Genomic DNA, 21,603 nt, shown 5'->3' with positions numbered 1-21,603 from the left:
TGAAAATAGGGTACAGAAATGTTAACTGTGGAATTTCGGTTGAAGTCATTGCAATCTTCAAGTATTTTATCATGTGTATATGTAAAAGGGTGGGAGGGCAGACATGCAACAGCATGCATCTTCCACTGTGCCCGGGGATGGTGTTCTCGTAATACCAGAGGAAAGTTCAGGGAAATATTTGCACTCAGTAATTACATTCTGGCTTTCTGTGCAGGGTAGTTTCAGTCTTTGCAGTTGCCTTCATCTATCCAGGGAGTGTAGTGATAAAACTGTTTTTCTTCTCTCACCTTGATTTTAGTTCCACCTCCATTTTTACTGTATAGTATCTTAGCTTTTCCGCCATACAAGCAGCAAAAGAAGATCAATAATCTTTCTGTTCCCACAGGCAGAGATGAAGAACTTGTTCCTTCTGCTCGTGCTAGCAATGATGCCACCTTCTGCATTTTCAGTAAGTAAAAGCTCTTCTGAACACTCTTAGGAGAAATGAAAGATACTTCTGTTAAGGACTGTCAACATCTGTAACTCAAGTATTTTGTAGAAAGTATTCCTGAAATAGCTAATGGGTTCAAGTCATCAGGCCTACTGTGGTACATGTTATGAAAAGTCTAACGTGGCAATTAAATAACAAAATTCTGGCAGTGCCTTTGGCTCTAAGGGTGTTACTTGCAAAGCAGTAATTGCTGTCTCCTGCATTGAAGCTACAGAGAGTTGTCACTTGAAGTAAAAAGAATGCATCTTTGGTTAGCTGGTTTTTCTCTTTTCTTTGGTCTTAGTGGTCTAAGCCATATGGTTAGCTTTACTGGGGGAGGTAATCTTTATGTTAAGCCAATTTGATATTGTCAGAAAAAGAACACAGCCATTAGGAACTGGGATTCCTCTTCCTTTCTGAGAGAGAAGTAGGATCTTTCTGAAGTAAATGCCGCTTAAGAACAGTTTCTCTGAGTTTAACCTCAATTATATTAATGAGTTGGACATCTGAGGTAAAAGGTGACCTGCTGAGTAGAGTGGAAGTGTTAGCAAAGGAAGACGTGATATGTTTGTTATGTGTAAAGGAACAGAGAGGGGGAAAAAAAGAGGTAATTATCACCTGGAGTAAGTGTTTTGTGGGAGTAATGAGGAATTATAAATACGCCATTAAAATTAATGAGTCCATAACTTTTAATCTCTAGTACAATTATGAATTTCTGTTCCCAGATTAAGCATTGCATTCTTTGAAGACCAGGGATGAGAGGCCAGAAATTAAGCAGAGTTTGTTAGTCGTCATAGATTTCCTATCTTACAGATGGAAATATGCTTAAATGAGATCTTGCTATCTCACATCTAATAGAAGATGGTGTTGTATGTTAAAAGAACCAGAAACAGAACATACCATATTCAGTTCACCTGTTCACCTGCCTATCTCCAACCTGGTGATTTTTTTAGAAGGGAAATGACTGAAACACCCTGTAACTGTGAAGGCTGACATTTCTCTGTAGCATTAGACTCTGTCCCTGCATGCAATCAGTTGCTCCTCTTGAAGGCATGCTGAATGAAGGGAGAAGGTTTTGCTTGTCCACCACTTAATTTCAGTTTCCCTGACATGCTGGATCTGCCCAAGCCATGAGGAAGCAGGAAGATCCAGCAGTACTGAGGCACTCTGCTGTGGTAACTCTCCTTTTTTTTTCTGGGAGGGAAGAGAGAAATGGTGTTGATTTCTGTCGTGGTTTAACCCCAGCCAGCAACTAAGCACCACACAGCTACTTGCTTACTCCCCCCCAGCGGGCTGGGGAAGAGAATCAGAAGAGTAAAGTGAGAAAACTTGTGGGTTGAGATAAAGACAGTTTAATAAGTAAAGTAAAAGCTGCAGGCATAAGCAAAGCAAAACAAGGAATTCATTCGCTCCTTCCCATCGGCAGGCAGGTGTTCAGCCATCCCCAGGAAAGCAGGGCTCCATCACGCGTAACGGTTACTTGGGAAGACAAATGCCATCACTCCAAACGTCCCCCCCTTCCTTCTTCTTCCCCCAGCTTTATATGCTGAGCATGACGTCATATGGTGTGGGATATCCCTTTGGTCAGTTGGGGTCAGCTGTCCCGGCTGTGTCCCCTCCCAACTTCTAGTGCACCCCCAGCCTGCTCGCTGGTGGGGTGGTGCGAGAAGCAGAAAAGGCCTTGACCCTGCGTAAAAGATCCCTGTATTAACACCACTGTTTCCAGCACAAATCTAAAACACAGCCCCATATTAGCTACTATGAAGAAAATTAACTCTATCCCAGCCAAAACCAGCACAGTTTCATATGGGGCATTCCTTAACAGATGCTAATGCAAGTAGGCTGAACCATAGCAAGAGACAGTCAGCTTGTGAGAGCTGGAGCTGGCAGGACTGATTGTAGCAATGGCAACTCACGTCTGTGCTAGATCAGGCTTTGCATCCAAAGAGTAGTGGAGCTGCCTGAACTCCCACAGGTGGGACAGCTCTGGAAAAGCAGTGCCTGCAAGCCTCTGTTTCGCTGCTGCAGAAGGCGAGTGGTAGCCCTGCTGCTATAAATGCAAATTTTGTACATATGCGGTGGGAGAAAGGAAGGGAAGGAAAGGATGAGACTGAAAACTGAGGCAGGGAATACCGCATTGTGGGAAAATAAGTTGGAGAATTGCTTGCTGTTCTATAACATTCTCCACTCCTTTAGGGCTTCACCTGAGATGGCAGGCTTATTGGAAAATGACTTTAATCCATGTCACATAGCATTGAAAAGGTCCCTTCCCTGTGCTGTTCTTTTGTAACTCCTAGTGGCAGAGGTATAAGAGATTGTCAGGTGGCATGGTGCATTTCCCCACACTGAAGGAGAAACACTTCCTTTCATGTATAGTAGCGTATCTCTAAGAAATTTAGGCTCTGTCACTTTAACTGTGCTAAATATTAGATCCAGAGCAGCCTCGGCAGCTGAGACAGCAGCAGTTGTTTTGATTTTGGTATCAAATGGGCTGCCAGCATAGCAGCACATGAATAGAAAGGTGGGTCATCTCCCGCTATACAGTGAATAGTGTACACCCCAGGAAGAGGGGGGTGGTGGGAGAACCAAAACCAGCAGAAAAGGCACAGACTAGCATGTGTGGGTTTTATTCTAGAATGAACCACTTACCTCTTAGATCCATCCTGTTCACTGATGCGAACAACGATTGGACACCTTTTGTCCCAGAAGTAGGAAGGCATGAACTTGCAAACACACAGACTGATAGTGCTAATGGGAGTACAGCTATAAACGTGTGAACTGCAGGCTCACACAAGGATGGAGATGGGTCTACAGGGATTCATGTCTGCTTGTGATTAAAGGGTGTAGATTGATGTCTGCTGTTTTTCATCTCTTCCCTTACTTTTGGAGTGGAGTAGCTGAACTTGTTTTTCCTTTATTGATTGTTAGGCTAGGGAAAGCAGCAAGCAGAACAAGGGCAGAAATGTTGACAGGGCTGAGACTTTAAGAGTAGCTGAAGCTATTGCCTACATCTTCTCTCAGCTTGCAGTCTGAGGGTGGCTGGTTTATCTGTCAGACATGGCAGGCAGCATGAGAGCAAGAGAGGGACTCCTGCTTGTCAAAGCCACTGGCTGCTGAGAATTTCTTGCCCAGTGCTCCATCCTTGGTGGGACCCACTAGACTCTTCATCCCTTCTTTTCTGCTAGAATATGGAGAGGGTCTTACCACACAGCACCTGCAGTGTCTGTCCCTTTTCACCAGGCTTTGAAGGATCTGGAAAAGGAGGTCACCCATTACTTGTAGCTCCTTTATTGTTTGCATTGTGCTAGTACTAGAAACCACAGCTCAATGGTCAGGAGGAGTTGTGTTTAGGGGCTATACAAACAGAAAACAAAGATGTCTCTCCACCTTATATACAGATGTTGCTCCATCTTACACCCTAGCTGTTAATGCAGAACTGAGACAGGAGAGTCTAGTGCAATTCCAGGCCATCCTGTCATTGCTTCTAGGAAGGTTGTGAACAGTGGCAATAATGGAAAATGCCAGGTTCAAGTGTTTTTGTCGTGATTCCTCCTGTGTTTTCAGAGAAGGATGAAATGAGGTAAAAAACTGCCTGAGCCCTGTCCATTAGTGCTACTGCTGACAGAACGGTGCTTCTGGTGATTTAGAGAAAATAAATTCTGGAGGTTTTCCATGTGAATAACTCTTCTATTATTGTTGCATGCATGTATTTGGCATGATTGTGTGTGTGTGTGTATTGTATGCTTTGGGGTTGCTTTATGTTTAGTAAATGTGGCATTCATCAGATTTCTCTCTACCTCAATTTCTTTTTTACAAGTGTGATTTCATGTTGGCAAATTTTTGCATTTGGAATTCCTTCTTTCCAGACTGGAAATGTCTTATCTGCCCATACCACGGGACTATTTCAAGGTAAAGCTGCTCATCAGGGGAAGAGTTTTATTTAATCTTTTATGATCTGTAGGCATTAGCTGATAATTAGATCATGTCCAATATTTATATTTGCTCCTAGATTGTACTGCAGGTGTGCTTAAAGTGAAGGCTGGTCTGAGGCTTGGCTGAAAATCATATTCAAATACATTTCTTCTGGATGTTACTGCTTTCTGTGGGTCTGCATTTCTAGGTTAAAATGCTGGTTTTAATTTCTTCTAAAGAAATGAACATTGTTATTGTTTAAACACAGTTAATCTATTGACTAAACTTCTAAACCCCTTAACCAGATCTGACAGAAAGGGCAGAAGGTGCAGAAGGACCTCAAAGTTAAGGTCATACAGAAACAGTGAAAACTACTGTGAGGAGGGAGATTTTATTAATGTTCCTATTGAGGGAAAGGTAGAAAAAGTGCACAAGAATAATTGTTCTGGGTGGGACCAGTTCATTTTGCCCTATATCCAATCTCCAGCTATGTCACAAACACATGTCTAGAAAAAACTATAAAAAGATTGGTAAGGAAGTACAATTTCCCCCAATACGCTTCCAGTCTCCAGTCATTTGTAGTTTATGAACCCTTTGAGCTGGAGACATCTCTATTTCTCTTCCCTGAATTTGGTCAGCGTCTCCTTGAAGCCATGTAGACTTCTAGCATCACAGCATTTCTATCATAACACCAAGATCCTGCTCTTGAGTGGTAAAGATCTGTTTGTATATAATAATTTTATTCGTTAGGATAGGATTTGTGTTTTCTCCTGTGCATCACTTAAGTTACCTACATGAAATCTCAACTGTCATTTTAGTGACAAGTCACTTATACTATAATGTCCTTCCATAGTTCTTTGCAGTCTGTCTCATCAGCTGCCTTCGCTACTTCTGTTCTTGGTGTAACTTATAAATGTGTTGAGCAGTTCAGGTTCCTTATGGAATTCTGCTGCTACTGTCAGTTCTTGCAGTGGATGGAGATTTCACTCCTGCCTTTGTTTTTGTCTCTGGGCCACCTGCTCATCACCCATGCAAGGACTTTCCTTCTGGCTGCTTAGTTTCTTTCAAAGCTTTAGGTGGAGGATTTTGCTGAAAGCTTTTTGGAAATCTGAGTGCATCTGACAGGTTACCCTTGTTGACATGTTTGTGAATCTCCCAAAGAGCTGCAATAGTCTTAGAAGGATTTGCCTTTAAAAAAGCCTTGTTGACTTCCCCCCACATATACTGTATTTATGCAGGTGCTTGCTAATTCTGTTCTTTGTTATCTTTTCTATTAATTTATCAGTAGAGTCAGTTGTACACTATGTGGGTGTGCAGTTCCTTGGGTTCCCTGGGATCCTTTTGTAAACTGGTGTCAGATTTCCCACGTTCCAATAATCAGATGCCAAAGTGGTTTTAGCTGAGAGGGTTGTCTGCTAGTATGTAACAGTTTGTACATTTCAACCTTGAGTTCCTGTTAGGTCCCTTTGATAAACAACTTCTGGTGACTTCATACTGTGTGTTTTGTCCACTTTTCCAAGTAAGTTTGGGGTCATACAGTTTTCTTACAATCCTCCTCTTTGTGGAGTTCTCTGAATGTCCCCGATTTCTTCCACAAGGATTACAAGAATTTGACTTCTCTGCGATGGCTGTGTCTTTTTAGAGAGCTCTTTTTATACCCTAGTCAGCTCCAGGCCACCCAGAGTTTCTGGAAGGCTTTCCATTTCTGAAAAGTAACTTACCTGCTCTGCTGGCAAGCCAGCAAGCCAGCACAGTCCTGTGGGGCAGCACATACCTGGTTCTGCAGCAGGCGAGGCATGCACCGCGTCCTGCCCAGCTGACAGGAAAGCAGGGGATGTGGAAGGAGCCAGGTATATGGTGGCAGAGCCCATAAAGAGGTAGAAGAGTGAGGAGTGCTGGGGGGGGGTGAACACAGGGAACAGGGAAAAGAGTTTGGAACAATGAGGGAGTGGGTTAGGTGATGTAGGGAGACCCTGAAGTGTTTTGGGGAGCTGAAGATGTAAGGGAAATGATGGATTTTTGTGGATTTATTAGAGGGGATATGCTAACAAGCCATGGCTAGGGTGGTAGAGGGGAATGAAAGGAGATATACACAGTGAGTGTAAAAACCACAAGCCATTAAAACTAATGAAGCCTTGGGGTTTTTTCTCCTCTTCGTGAAGCAGTTTGTCTTAATAAGATACTCTCTTCTTCTGTACCATTTTGTATTTCGCTTCCTGCTGTCACCATCTTGTTCACTTTCATTCTTGTTTTTCTAGTTTTGCTCAAATGCAATTCTTTGATTGCTTATTCATTATTCATAAAAATGGTACTTGGCATTCTTCACCTCCAAAGCTCTTTGCGAGCCTGCTGTGTCTGAGCCAAGATCAATGGTTAAGACAGAATTATAAAAAATGCTTTGCTGATGTGGGTCTGATTCATTCGCTTATTTTTTGTTACATTTTTGGCTAATAGCATAGCCAGTTGCAGATGGATTTATCTTGAAAATGCATCTATTGGAAGAGTAGCATCTATCTACATTATAAATGTGTGAGATATACCGAATATTTTCAGCTCCCTTTCAATTAAGTGTGAGTGTTGAATACCACGTCTTGCAGGGCTTAGCTGTAGCTATATGGAAACATTATAGGTGATCATCATTGTAGTACTGGGTAGGTCTTCTGGATATAGAAAGCAGAAGGAAATGGTTCATGTCCTGAAAAGCACATGGTCTAAGAATACACTCCACGTGGGTTTTGTCAGGGCCCTGATGGCACTACTAGGCTTTACTGGCCCTGACTGATCTCACCCCACCCTGCCCACAGCCCAAGGACCCCATTGCAACTGCCTGGGGCTGTCAGCCCCTGCCCCAGCGATGCTGCAGCAGGGCTGGTCTCCAGCCCCCCACAGCCCTGCCCTGCCCAGCCATGGGCCCTGACGAGCCAGGCCCACCTGCAGTCCCACGTCCTGGTCTGGCTTCGGCCGGAGGTGCCCAATTCCTGGGGCTGGGGCTGTCCCCCAGCCTGCCCTGCTTCCTGGCTTGCTCTGCCACCCCAGGAGAGCTCCGTGCTACTGGCCCCCAGCCCACAGGGAGCAGCCGGCCCTCAGGGCACCTCGACAGTTTTCTTTATTTTTTCCCCTCCCTTATTAGCTTTTCTCTAAGCAATTAACTTTTCTCTAAGCAATTATAATTCAAACTTAGCAAAGCTGCATTTTTCACTGGAGTCTTCTTAACTTGCCAAGACTTTGGCAATGAAACCATTACGGAATAAATGACTGTGGTGATAACATTCTTTTGTAAAGTGTTTGGGTTTCACCCTTCTTTCATACATGTTTCATTAATGGGGCTACAGTTCAGGGGTGTGTCAAAATAAATATTAACCTTATGTCAGAAACTGTAAACCCCAGAAAGCAAATATTTATCAAATAAAAGGACATAGTGCTATTTGATAAATACTAAGAAAGGTTAAAGAGAGAGTCTGATTTTTACTATAGCTTTAAGTTACGGAAACGCTGCATAAAATAACAGTGACACCTGGGGAATCAACCTCACATTACTCATCATTGACAGCAATATCTATTTTCAGTGGGTAACGATTGTACAGGCTTTGTAGTCAACTTCCAATGTCAAGGATTTCCCACCATGTCCTCGGTGTTGGCACCGAGATTTGTATCAGACCTGAATGGATTCTATTGACTATGTGATGCAGCTCAAGAAATCACAGTAAAAACTTTTCAGTGTCCAAAAAGTTGCTTCAATTGCAGCTCAGTGGACCAAAGCTATGTGACCTGCTGAGCTAAAAACAAGCACTAGCATTGTCCAAAACCTCTCAGGCATAGCGTGGATATCAGTAACCATGTGCTTTGAGCAGCAACTGTTGGAGTGGTGTAACATGATGTTTTGTTGCTGCTTGTCAGTCTGGAAAGGCAGCACAAAGAACCACAGAATAATTCAGGTTGACTATCTCTAGGCTCTCAAGGTGCCCAAGGATTAAGGGAAACACTAGGGGTAAGAACTTGCCAGGGATTTAGGTGGTTTGAACCTGTGACTGCAAACCTTCACTGCTCACTTTGGACTGTATAGTAAATTGATGTTTGCTTTGATAGCTTGCTAGTATTTGAGCTGCATTTGAGTTGCAACAAGGCACTAGGAAATTATTCATCCTGAATTGCTAGTCCACATTTGGTTATATGAACTTGGTGGATCACTGCGTGCCTGCAATACATCTGTCTGGGAAGCACAGTCCTTTTTCCGTGCATGGATTCCTATCCATCTCATCAGGCTGACTGAGAAGTCTTCCAAGGACCCTTTTTAAAGTGTTCCTACATACTGCCAACATTTTCTGTCTTTCTGAGTCGAGTCCCATTCGTAAGTCCTCTTCTAGTGCATGTTTCATATATAAAAATAAATATTATATGGTATATATTGTGCTATCTAGGGCACTTTTCCAAAATTCTTTTGTTTGTGTCTGATGCATGCTGGAATTGCCTTTAAAGGCAAAGTCTGGAGCTCTAGTGGCTCAGAGGCATAGCTTTTTTACTTGCCGGTTATATCAGATATGGCCTGATAACAGCAGACGCTGCAACTACATCAGCAATGCATCTATCTAGGAATTGATGAAAGCAATGCAGTGTTCATGCAAATGAAATCACTGGCCTTCTAAACTTTTATACCACAGCAACCTGTTTACCAATGAGCGCTGAGAGCATGTGGTGCCAGGGTCACGTGCATCATCAATATCCCCAGAAGGTATGCATTTATGTTGTCTTAACAGGCAATAAAACTAGATAGAGTAGTTGGGCATTAACTGACTGTCCATTCTGGAGTTTTTAGAAGTCAAGTAAGGTGGTTGTATGCTTTCTCTGGCTTTTCCTGAAACGTTAAAATATATACCTATTGCAGATAAAGGAACTGCGTTCTTGTATGCGTGCTAGGCTGAAGCAAGGGGGGAATGGAGCCAAGTGAATTGGCAACAGCGATGAAGTTTGAAGATTTTTAGTTCTGGGATGCAGGAGGGACTGGGATTTAGCCATCCTGGCTGACAACAGATAAAAGCATTCCAGAGTCTAAAGAGAGCAGAAATAGGCTTTTGGAACAGAAACTAGGTGATAGCATCTAAAACCATCTTGTTATCAGATTATGTAATAATAGATTTCTTATTTGTTATAAATATGCAGCTTTATATTTGCCTGCATACACATGCATGCAGTTACTGAAGTAATGAGGACCGTGCATAGATTTCTGAATGTTGGAGTTTGGCCCCTGTTAAAATGTTTCTCTAACACTGTACAGCTTTGGGAGGATTCTTCTGGCTGATGCTCCTTTTGGGGTATACATAAATGGAGTGATACTGAGAAAATGATTGTTCCTGCACTCTGCAGATGCATAAACCTTACAACAAAGAGTCCCTGCAAATTTTGCTCTCTATAGAAGGAATAAAGAATGCTACTTCTGTAGGAGGGATATTGGAATATTTATCAGGTTGGTGTGTGTGTGTTAGGGAGGGGCTTTCTGTCCTAATTGCCTTCCAGTAATCTGACTTTCAGATGCTCTTCCTTTGGATTTTTATCTACATGTTTTCTCCCTTATGCTGACTGAAAGGTCCCTTGTTTCCAGGGTGAGCTAATACTGCTCCTAAATCAGTCAGTCGATATAGAGAAATAAGACTGCAGAGAAAGAGAGTGGTAGCATGTTTCATTCTTTTGAGAGTAAGGGAGGAGGGATTACAGGGGGGAGGAATTAGGTGTCTGAAAGAAAAACTTGGGAAAATAAGATGCCTTGCTGAAAGCTAAAACTCTATTGATGGGATTACTCCTGGAAAGGCACATGAGAATGCAGAAGACAAACACCGAGCTCAATATCTGGAATGGAAGAATGGGAGACGGGTTTGGCAAGGGGTCAGGGAGATGTTGACTTGGCAGAGGGAAGGTATGTAGAAGTGGCTGTAACCTGGGTAGTGCCATTGAGTGAGCAGGGTGAAGGCAAACAGAGTTAGCCTGAACCAGAAAATTTGTCCTGAAGGATTTTGCTTGCAGAGGTATTAGAAAGAATTGCACAACACTTGAGTGAGGGAAATCAAATAGCATGGGATAGGAATAAAGTGTTTCACATTAGAGCAACATAGGTAATAGGCAGGAAGAATTTGGGGTGACTCTGCAGCTAGATAGTTGTGGGTAAATTGGTAGTAAGTGCATAAATATGATCGGCTAATATCTCTGACTGTTGCTCTGCCAGCTGCAGGGAATTATTCCTTAAAAGGGGGTGAAAGAGAGAAACAAGACTGTAGCTCAGGGACATATGGTCAGGCAGGGAGTATGTGTAGAAAATTACAAAAACTGTTTGAATGATAAAGGAGGATTAACCCATGCGTCTTGCCTGAGTTGGATTCATTGGATAATTTATTAGGCTAGCTCCTATTTCTAGCAGAGACCTGGATGTCTTATGTAAAAGCAGTTATCAGTTAACTGAAGTGAAAATTATGCTCTTAAAGCGACGAGCTTGTGCCTTCTCTGTGGGCCTTGGAAGGTGACCTGGGTGGGTGGAAAGTGCTTGCTGAGTAGGGTTAATATCCCTGCTATGGTGAAATTCTCCATTTCTAGGATGTTCCTCCACTCCAGTGGAAAACCCTTACGATGGCACTGACTAGCTGGGTAGTCATCAGGGAGTAGCTTACGTGAGGATGAAGGAGGAACAACAGGAAGAAATGGAAACAGAGCACGAGCAGGGAAACATAGAGGATGGGAATGTGGGGTCCTGTGTTCAAGTCAAAAGGGGCTGTGTGAAACTAGAGCATGGATTGGGACCCAGACCCAGGGGTTATGTAGATTTGGTGGGATACTGTGTGTGTGGAAGGGAATTAGACTATATCTCAATAATTTTTTACCTTTTGTTTCTCTGCCTGCCCACTCCTCACTACCCCAAATGTCTAAGTGCCCAAATGGTATGCATTACCTTCTCAGTTGTATAATATATACATAAACTGCCCTACAGGTGCAGCTGCACAGCAAACCCTGTTTTTACAGCGTCACTCCCTGTGTAACCCTGCATTTATCTTCTTTTCCCAAGTGGAATTAATCCTGTTGCAGCTTGCAATTATTCTTTTTTCTCAGGATATTGCTATTCTTCCCACTAAACCCCCATGTCCTGTTGTATGTGGATCCCACCAGCTGTAGTAGGCCCTTTTTTCCTGAAAATACATTATTTCATGTGTTTCTAAGACAATGTATTTTGTTTGGTTCCATTGCACTTGTAACTTCTTGTCTATATTATCATGCTCTTAATGTCAGTATCCATTCAGACTTTCTAAACACAAAATTAATTAAGGCTGTAGCTAATGATAGCCCAGACCTTGACCTTATCGTTGGACACAGTTGGGTAGGGGGAAAAAGTGTCCATGTATGGAATTTTGTTGCAGTAAAAAGTGTGTTCCGGGGTTTCCTTACTGCTTCCTTTATTTCTCTTAGGTATCTGGCTTGGAGCCAAGATTTGGGATTAAGCGGCTCTGTTGATCTAGTGTGGAGTGACAGTGTTCATAGTCCCTGAAGTAATGATTTGCCTTTGCTGCCTTGTTGAGAGGGAGATGTTATCCTCTTTCAGATGGTTATGCAAAAGTGCTGAGATTCTGTGAATAGACAAACAGTAACAGTTTAAGGGAGATTATAAAGCTGGATGTGCTATGTGGCTTCAGAAAGCTAATACTCCTAGATATTAGAGGCTTGACATTTCTGATGTATTATTTTCTGCCACTTTTCATACTGGGAATACAGCCCAGCAAGACAGTCTCTTTTGCAAGACGACACATAGGAGCTCTGCTTTATTTTCACATTTTTTTTCCTGTGTTGCCATGTCCATTTGATATGTCTGGGGGGGGGGTTTATTTACAGGGCCGCCGGATGAAACGACAAATTGATGTCTGGGGGAGCTGGGGTGAATGGGGCAAGTGCAGTCGGAGCTGTGGCGGTGGAGTCAGCTTTCGGCAACGGCGCTGCTATTCCCAAAGGTGAGGGCTAACCTCCTTTTTGTTTCTTTAAATGTGTTTTTCTGTTACTGAGCTCCTGCACTTATGTCCCAATATACATCCAGAACAAAAACAACCTAGTGTTTGATTCCGGGGGAATAAGTCACCTGAGTCCACTTTGAGATGATCCTCAGCTTCAGTCTTGTCACTGCTGTTTTGAATAGCGCGCTCTCCAACGCATCCTTGCTTTGGTTCCTTCGCTAGAGCACAGTGGTTTCTCTGTGAGATCTGAGGCTGTGCAATCAGGTGATTGGTATGGCAGCAGCTGTTCAATCAGGTCTAGCATGGCAGGCCTGGGGGAGAGAGAGAACAGTCCAGAGCAGTAAGTTTCTCTCCCGAGAGCTGCTGACTGTGCCAAGATTTCCTCAGGCTTATGATTCCCTGGAAGGTAAATCGTCCCAGAAGAAATGGAAGAGCGAAGTTGACTTAAGCAGTGGTAACACTATGCCATCTCATTTGCAGCTGGGTTAGATGCAGTGAGGACGATGAGTGGGACTGCACCTGTTGGGAATGATGGACCTGAGAGATCCTGTTGTGGATAAAAACAAAGAAAAGGAGAAAAAAGCCAGACTCACAATAATATCCTGAAAAAACCAACCTCTTTATGTTTAGAGAAATGAGAGGGGGTTTTCTAATAGAAGAATCTAGAGTTATGGAGCACCGCTTCTTCCCACCCAGAATAAAGAAGGGTCTCTTTTGAAGGCTGCCCATTATGGTATATACCTGCCAGAATCCCTGGGGGCCTGTCTCTTCATTTTAGGAATGCTGAGATGTTAGACATTGGTTGGCTTTTCAGATCAATTTCCTCCATAACTGTTACTCTCCATAATTCTCAGCTGGAGTCAAATGACTGGAATGAGGGTGTTGCACACTTTCCATAGGCATGTTTAGCTCTTCCTACTAACGGGCCCAGTGTGCACGTGAACAGCATGATAGATGATGTGCATATCTATTCTGAATTGGCCACTACCCTCCTGCTGCTCATAACAAGTTTCTGGTTCTGGTATGGACACCTCAACTGTTTGCTAGTGGACAAAGGACTAAAAGCTCTGCTTCCATTATTTAGTTGAAACATGACCCTGAAGAGCTATACTGCAGTCGTTCACGGTGTGTGTCACCTTCATGCCAGAACGCAAACCATAGCAGAAAATGGCACTAGAAGATGCCAGCTTGCTTTAGTGGAAAAGAAGTGCATTTTAGTTATTTTCCTGTTTCAGAAAACTGTGAGGGTGATGTGCTTGATGTGAAGGTGATTTGTAATGTCTACCATGAGATGATTTTTTGCGTGTGTATTCTTCAGAGAGCTTCATGTTGTTTTTCTGTCTTTCAGGACAGAAGGTGCTTCCAGTTGTGTTGGACCAAGTCGAAGCTATCGGTCATGCAATGTTCAGGTCCAGTGCTCTGTTTATGCTCTGTTTTTTGTTTTTGCTTGCCTGTTGTTCCTTTTCCCCAGACAAACATCGTTCTTGTTCAGAAGTAATATGTCATTATTAGTTTCTCTTTCTCTGGCATCAGTGGTAAATATGGTTCATCAACAGTACCCCTTCAAAAGCATATTAAATTTATGCCCCTGATTTTATATGGGAGCAATAACAAATAAAAAACAATTTTTTGTTGTACAGCTAATTTTATTCCTTTTTATAATGGCCTAATACAACCATTTTCTCCTCCAAACAGAGCTGCCCGGAAGGCTCCCAGGATTTCCGGGCAGAGCAATGTGCAGAGTTCGATGGGACAGAATTCCAAGGAAAGAAATACAAGTGGCTTCCTTATTATGGAGGTAATGATAAACATGTAGGGTTACACTTCATCCCTAACTATCAACAGTATGTTTTGAAGTGACTGTAATGTTTTTGACTGTAGTATCCTTGTAGGGTACTTCCTTAGCTGGAGGGGGGGGCAGGGGGTGGCATGGAAAAAATCTTTTTGCCAGCAGCAAAGCATTGCTCTGACGAAGGCACTGGCTGCATGGGCCAAGAGACAGCTCCCATTGCAGCAATACACAGTTGTCTCTTGTAACAGCCATTCTTTCAGAAACATTGTTCAAGAAGGCTGGAACTGGTTGCATCTAGGTCCTAACGTATTAGAGAAGCAGAAACTCTGCTGTATTTTTCAATATTGGCAAAAAATATTAGCAGGGCACAGGAGAAACAAATGCATATAATTAATGAGTGCTTCAGAAAATATGACATCTCTTTCAATTGGCCCATGCTTTCTTGAGGGACCAGCTCAGAGGGCAGGTGTAGGAACCAGAGGTCTTTACTCTGAGCTTTGATATGTTATCATTCACAGTGGTTTAACAAATTACGAGGGATTTCAAGATGGATTTAAAGTTTTGTTTGTTGTCTGTTAAGATAACAGCTCCCTTGTCTTCTGTACCAGCAATTATTCTTATTCTAGAAAGCCTTGTACTCCAAAGGAGCATAAGAACAGTCCTACTAAGGCATAACCAAATATCCATCTGGCCCAACGTCCCCCCTCCACCACTGGCCAGCCAAGGTGCCCGAGGAAATGGTTGCATACAGTGAGGCTTTATTCCTCACAATATTATGTATTTTTCCAGCCCCCAGCAGTTTGTGACCCAGAAATTCCTTCAGTATCTGCCACTTAATATCAGTCCACCCCTCTGTTTCTGCTCCTGTGATCTAAAACCAGGCTCCTGATGCATTATCAAACTATTAGCCATACTATATAATGTTTGTTTTTTCTCTCCTACCAGCACCTAATAAGTGCGAGTTAAACTGTATTCCCAAGGGAGAAAACTTCTACTACAGGCACAAGGAAGCAGTGGTAGATGGGACTACCTGTGAACCTGGCAAGCGGGACATCTGTGTAGAGGGAGCTTGTCAGGTTAGTCATCTTGTTACTTCCTTCATTTACCATTGTGACTGTCAGTCTTTCTGTTGCTTCCCTTTGTTCTACTTGGCCTTTCATAATAGCACCAGAAAAGGAGAATCATTCAGTTTCCAAGGTGCTGAGGAGCACGTGGACAGCATTTATCAGTCTGTCTCTGAATGTGAAATAGAAGATGCCAACTCTGTCCTTTCTCTGACAACTCCTTCCCTGCCCTATCCTGACTTCCCAGACTCCCTAGATTCAGGCTTTCTCATTAGATGAGTCCAGCATTTTTTCTTTCTTTCCTCTGTCATTATGGTTTATTCATATCAATGCTCCTGTGCTCCGACAGGCTGTTGGCTGTGATAACATGCTGGAATCTGCCAAGAAGGAGGACAAGTGCCTGCAGTGTGGAGGAGATGGCAGCACCTGCTATGGTGTGAAGGGCACTTTTGATGTGCCCAGCCTCCCCAAAGGTACAAATGATCTAGGTAGTTGGGGCAGGTGAGAAGGGAAGAGTTTAAACCTAAACTCAAGCTCCTGCAAGGGCTGGTGGAGACACCTGCTCACACGATTGTTGTAGGCAGGCTTGGATGTTCACTTGAAATGTCTGTATGACATGTGGCGCTTTAGCTGCTTTAGCATCAGAAAATGTATTGATGGCCTTATCCTGGGAATCACTTCCTTAGTCTCAGTACAGATGGATGTACTTGCCCTGCTGCTGGTGTCTTTCCCTGCTCAGTCTCCAGCAGGTGCTGTAAGTGTGCCATATGAATATAGTTATATACCTCCTTCATAAGACTGTCCCCCTGTCCAGTGTCTTGACAACCCCACCAGGATAGGTGCAAGGCTAGAAATGGGACTGCATCTTCTGCATTTGGCCAATTTTGAGTTGTTTCAAGATAACAACTGCACTTGTGGTCACATCTCTCTGTGTTGAGCTCCAGTATGATATTTGCTGAAATTCCGAAGATTTTAAAATCTAAAAAATGGACATTGCACTGACCCCCATGCTTACTTTTCTGAGGTGTAGTTGGAACTTTTTACACATGGACTGACCTGTGGATAGTTTTGGGTGAAGCTATTCTATTCAGAATGCAGGTAAAGTGATGGCTGAAATGCTTCAAGCCGCCATCAAAAAGCTCATCCAGTTGTTCAGGCACCAATAAAGCCAGGAGCATCTTTGGCACAGAAGAGTGACTGTGTGGCACCCACAGACAGGTATTGACTAATCCCCTTCCTTTTTTTTCAGGGTACAATCAAATCTTCATCATCCCTGTGGGAGCCACAAGCATTCAAATTAAGGAGATTATGCCCAGCAGGAACTTTCTGGGTAAGACTGATGTCAGAACCTGTGTTTCAGTCCATTTGGATTCCAGCCATTGCGTTAAAATTTGGTTTTCAGGTATACTGGGCTTTGGGATGTTTACATTGAGGGCTTGATGTGGCAGAGGGAAAAAGTCCCTGAAAATCGGGATCTGAATATTGAGTATCCTTGAAATGTTAGTGATGTTCAACTCTGGCCTTCAGGTTTACCTCATTTTCTCTCCTGTGGTGATCTTGCTGTTGGGTGGGGAATAAAAAGACCTAAACCATGTTCAGACTTCCTTCCTGGAACTTACATGGAGTCTAGCTGATATATCAAAATTTGACTGTGAGTTTTGCTGTTTGCTTGGTGGGTGTAAACCCTCACTTCGCCTGTCACCCAAAAGTTTGGGATGGGCTTCTTTTCCCCTTTTCCCCATAGATATCTTTCGGGTGTTTGTCTGTACAACCTCAAACTCTGGTCATGCTGCAGAGGGCAAAAAAGAGGGGGAAATGTCCTCGCCTAGCTTTCTGGGCAGGGCTGAGGAAATTTCAGTGGAGAAACCAAATACTCTTCTGCTTTCTGACTCTTCCATTGCCCAACGCTTTGTACAAATCAGTATAGTGGTTTTCCTTTGTAGAAAAGAGGATGCAGCACCAAAGTCTTTGTCTTCTGAATAGAATGTCTGATGAACAGGACAGTGGTGTAGAGGCAGTGGGATGTGAATCCCACATCTTAATGGGACATAGGCTGTGCCTCAGTGACTAACCGGGGAATGCAGAGATAGGACTGGAATATTCTGGAGGCATTTGGTTGTGCAGCAAAAAAGTGCTTGGTCTGCAGCAAAGCTGGCAAGAACCACTGTCTGAACGTGGAGCAGCTTCTGGCAAGAGAGCATTACAGGGGGGACAGCACTGTTGGAGGATGGTGGTCTCATTTTTTTGCCACACCTGCAATGCAGTGTTGAGTGGAAACAGGAGCATCCCTGTTGAGTTCTTATGGTCCTCTTTTGATGTGTGAATTTATGCTGTGTTGGTAGATGCTGCCATATTAGATTGTTGCCACGCTTAAAGGGTTACAATACCGATGTAAAATGCTGGGGTTCAAATGGCAGAGCTGAGAGCTCTGTGGATTGCTAATACCCTGAAAGTCTAGAGCAGGCCCTGTCCTGTGGTATCTGGAGCCAGGTGTCAGGTTATAGGTGTGTTAATTTACTGCCTCTTCTTCTCTGGTGCGTGGGTTTGTCCAGCTGTCAAGAACGTGCAAGGGGAGTACTATCTGAATGGGCATTGGACAATTGACTTCAGCCGAGCACTGCATGTAGCTAGCACAGTTATGCACTATGACCGTGGCTCGGAGGGTGATCTGGCCCCAGAGCTCCTCCATGCCCGGGGCCCCACCACAGAACCCCTCGTCATTGAGGTAAGTGGCTGTGCCTGCCCCCGCTGATGCTCTTGCGCTTTCACTTTGTGTAGCAGCCCTCGCTTTGTGCAGTGGGAATGCATTGGTGGGGACCACATGGGGAAGACTGGAGAAGGGACGGGGCCCCCAGGGGGCTGTGGTTCTGTTGCCCAGAAGGGAGCAGGGCAAGGCTTGATGTTGGCTTCCTGCCTGTTCCCTTGGGCTCTGACTTTAAGGGAGAGTCAAGTCAGCACCAAATGGGGTTGGGGCAAGGACAGGCTCTAGGGCACTGCTTGTTATAGTGTGCTGTAGGCCAGGCAAGGGTACTTACTGTTACAGGAGCAGCTGGATCTTCTGTCTCTGAGAGGGATGAATGCACCCTTCTCTGAAAAACAATGCTTTCTAGAGTAGCATAGAAGGCAAGGAGAAAATGCAGCATAGAGAATAAGTGCTCCTTGAACGGGAGGGAAGCACGTCAGCTTGAACCCTTAGACATGGTGGGGAAATGCTGCGAAGGGGAAAAGTGCCGCTATTGTTATTTCCCTGACTTTATCCCATGCTTTCACAGCTCATCAGCCAGGAGCCAAACCCAGGGGTACAGTATGAGTACTACCTGCCTGTGCAAGGACAGGCCTCGGGTTACAGCTGGAGCTATGGTTCCTGGAGTGACTGCAGCTCTGAGTGTGGAGGAGGTAAGGGGACAGGACCTGGTCTCTGGGCTGGTGTGGGATTTATATTCACACCCTGAAGATAGTGTGACTGTGTGCTGCCCTCTGCAGCTGCTTCCCAGCAGTCTCCTGCTGGAAGACAGCACAGGTATCTACAGGGGGCAGCTAAGGTTTTGTCAAGGGAGGGTCACACATGGCGTCACAACAGGAGACTGTCCCATGCCTTGTCCTGTCTTATTTTTCCATGTCCTAGTCCTCAGACTTGTTACTAGGATCTTCTGAGGCTTTTCATAGATAGCCTTTGGTTTATGTTGTGCTGCTTCAGTTCTTTGTGTCCTTCTCAGGCCTTTTCAACCACTTGAGAGGTCCTCTCCAAACTGACCTGGGCTACGTAACTGAGTCGTATCATCCCCCTCTACCATAGCCTGGAAGACTCCCTCTCTGCAGGGGGACTGTCCGATCTCCTGGGGTGTCATGTCATGTTCAGTTTACAAATTCTTCCATGAGTAAAGTTATGTTTTTTAAGCTAAAAAAAACAAAACGAAAAAACCCTATCAAACAAAAAAACCCCTCCAGCTGAACATATGTAGAGTTTCTATCAGCCTCTTCTGGTCTTCTGTGCTGATGGCCATTTCAATAGCTTTTGCCATATTGTGGTTGTTGGAGTTGACACTGTCTTTGCTGAACGCTCTTATCCTGTAGGAAGCATGAAGAGTTGCAAATTTTTTCTCCAGTGTCCAGTCTTCACAAGACTGACGTTCTGGGTCTAACAGCTCTACTGCTGTATACTGCACACACCATGCAGGGTTCCTTGATGAGCAATATGTGGATAGGATGCTTCCCTTGTGAGTCACAGTCCACTCAAGTAACAGGAAAAATGCCCCTCAGCTACACGGAACTATTCTGTCTCTCTTGCCCTTCCAGTGGACTCATACTGTGGGGAGGCATCATTCGTACGTATAGTGACAGACCAAGAACTGCACCTGACTTTACCAGCTTGGCTGGGGCAGGTGTGGATTCTGCATGACTTCAGAAACTTGTCTTGCCAACCCCAGTGTATTTCAAACCTAGTCCTGGGTGGCTTGCATTGACCAAGATACTCTCTTGCTTCTCCTTTAGGTTTCCAATCCCGCTTGGTGTTTTGTACCATAGACAATGAAGTTTATCCGGACTATATGTGCAGGAATAAACCACAACCAGACAATAACCGGACATGTGGCCGTCAGACTTGTCCCCAGACAAAACGGTAAGATTTCCTTTCCTCTTCTGGACTCTGACTTCTTCCTTAGGTGCTTTTGGAGCCAGGAAAAAGAATGACTCTCACTACTCCTTCCCGCCAGCATGGTGCTCTCCAAGGAAGTGTTCCGCTTCTTAGAGAAAGCCCAAGACAAAGGATGGTGATAACACTGTGATGAGCATGTTGGTGTGTACAAGGCTTGATATGTCCTATGTTCATTTTATAGATGAATTAAATTTGCTTTCCAGCATGTGATTGTGGAAGATAGTCTTCTAGCCTATGTAGGAGATAGGAAGCAGATTCTTTGGGTTTTGTTCTCTTCAACTGGAGCCGGCAAAAACAGAGGAGTACGAGCTGGTGTCATTTTATGTCATTTCTGCATTCCCAGTGTCCTTGCTCTTAGAAAGGGCTGAATCCTGGAATCTTTTTGTTGTCCAGCATTTTCAAACCCCTTTACCCAGCCATTTCCACCTTGTCCTTTGCTGACATAGCCTTGCAGCTGGCTTCACCTGGCTCTTATGTGGGCATCCAGAGCTGTAACCAGAGCCTTAACTGTGTATCTAGTGGGTGCAGTGGAGGCCTGTGAGAGTGCTGTTGTGGGTGAGAGGGCACTTGGAAACCTGGGAGCATTTCTGAACACATGGTAGCCTGTAGCTACTTGCTTTAAGTTCTTTAAATCCTTTGTTCTGTGTATGAAGGACTTCTTACGTCTACCTGCCGCAAGCCTGGAGTCACAGCGGAGCACGGAGCTCTCAGCTGAAGAGGTAACAAGGAGAAGGAGGTTACAGAAAGCACAGGAAGGCAGCTGCTCTCTTCTGCTCTCCACCTAGTTGCCCACTGAAGTCTGTGGGGATGTGGGGCTTTCCTCTTTGGCACTGGTGGTAGCATTGTGTGGTGCTTTGCTTTTGATCCTTGCCGGTGAAAATGAGGGTGGAGGGTGCTGGCTGGCAGCTTTGTTTAGGTGGTTGTGCATGCTCCTGGTAACTTGGCTTTTATGGGACTGAGAAGGGGATAGGTTTTTTCATAGCTTTTGGCTGCTTATCCTGATAATTGCTTTTTCTCTGGAATCAGGGTAGAGAGGTGAAGAGATGTTTTACAAGATTTTTGTTTGGTTTGTCAAGATAAATAAAAAAACAGAAAGGAGAAGAGAGTGTGATGGATTGGGAGATTGAAACATTGGTCAGGATCCCAGAGTGCCATAGCAAAAGCCTCAGAATTCCTCAAAAGCTCTTCTTTCTTTGGCACGGGCCCTACAGCAGGCAGAAAAGTGCCTATATACTGTGATGAGTACAAGGGTGTGACAGATACAATACTTACAATGTACACTGAGGTATAAGAAGTAAAAAAGATCAAAAACAAAACAGTTGTCCTTCAACAAACTGCTAATAGCTTTTTTTTTTTTATCCCCACTGGAGCTTCTGAAAAATCTTGATCAATGAATTTATTTTGAGCCCTCCAACCACATCGCTGTAAGTGGCTTCTACTCGCTGTGGTGGTTCCCTTTCCAAAGGGAACATCTTATTTTATAGTAAAGGCCATTCAGTTTTGGGCTGATATTTGCACCTTTAACAGTAAAGAAGGGAGATGAACATGTTTTCTCTTGGCTGAGTCTGCTGTGGAGTTTCTGGTAGGGTGTGAATGTGAATTGGCTGGCTGAAACTCAGTTTAGGGGTGGTGAGGGCAGACCAGGGAAGCAGCTGGAAGGCTAAGGGAGAAAACATGAACTGCCTTCACGCCCTGGCTGGGGCTTACTTGACTGCAAGGGGAGGTAGCAGCTG

General features: G+C 44.1%; 1 protein-coding gene across 1 annotated transcript in view; it reads left to right on the top strand.

Moving 5' to 3' along the window:
- Positions 1-391: 391 nt before the first annotated feature.
- Positions 392-21,603, top strand: part of PAPLN (papilin, proteoglycan like sulfated glycoprotein) — a 38,776-nt gene continuing 17,564 nt past the window's right edge. The window contains exons 1-10 of the mRNA XM_076343518.1: positions 392-448; positions 12,245-12,360; positions 13,709-13,769; positions 14,056-14,158; positions 15,098-15,228; positions 15,566-15,689; positions 16,466-16,546; positions 17,769-17,941; positions 18,489-18,612; positions 19,708-19,834. Of these exons, the coding sequence (XP_076199633.1) occupies positions 392-448; positions 12,245-12,360; positions 13,709-13,769; positions 14,056-14,158; positions 15,098-15,228; positions 15,566-15,689; positions 16,466-16,546; positions 17,769-17,941; positions 18,489-18,612; positions 19,708-19,834 (1,097 nt within the window). The remainder of the gene's footprint in view (positions 449-12,244; positions 12,361-13,708; positions 13,770-14,055; positions 14,159-15,097; positions 15,229-15,565; positions 15,690-16,465; positions 16,547-17,768; positions 17,942-18,488; positions 18,613-19,707; positions 19,835-21,603) is intronic.

Source organism: Aptenodytes patagonicus, chromosome 7, assembly GCF_965638725.1.
Source record: "Aptenodytes patagonicus chromosome 7, bAptPat1.pri.cur, whole genome shotgun sequence".
In the NCBI taxonomy this organism is placed as follows: Eukaryota; Metazoa; Chordata; class Aves; order Sphenisciformes; family Spheniscidae; genus Aptenodytes; species Aptenodytes patagonicus.
Note: the sequence above shows the minus strand (reverse complement) of the source record. Positions and strands in the feature narration are given on the sequence as shown.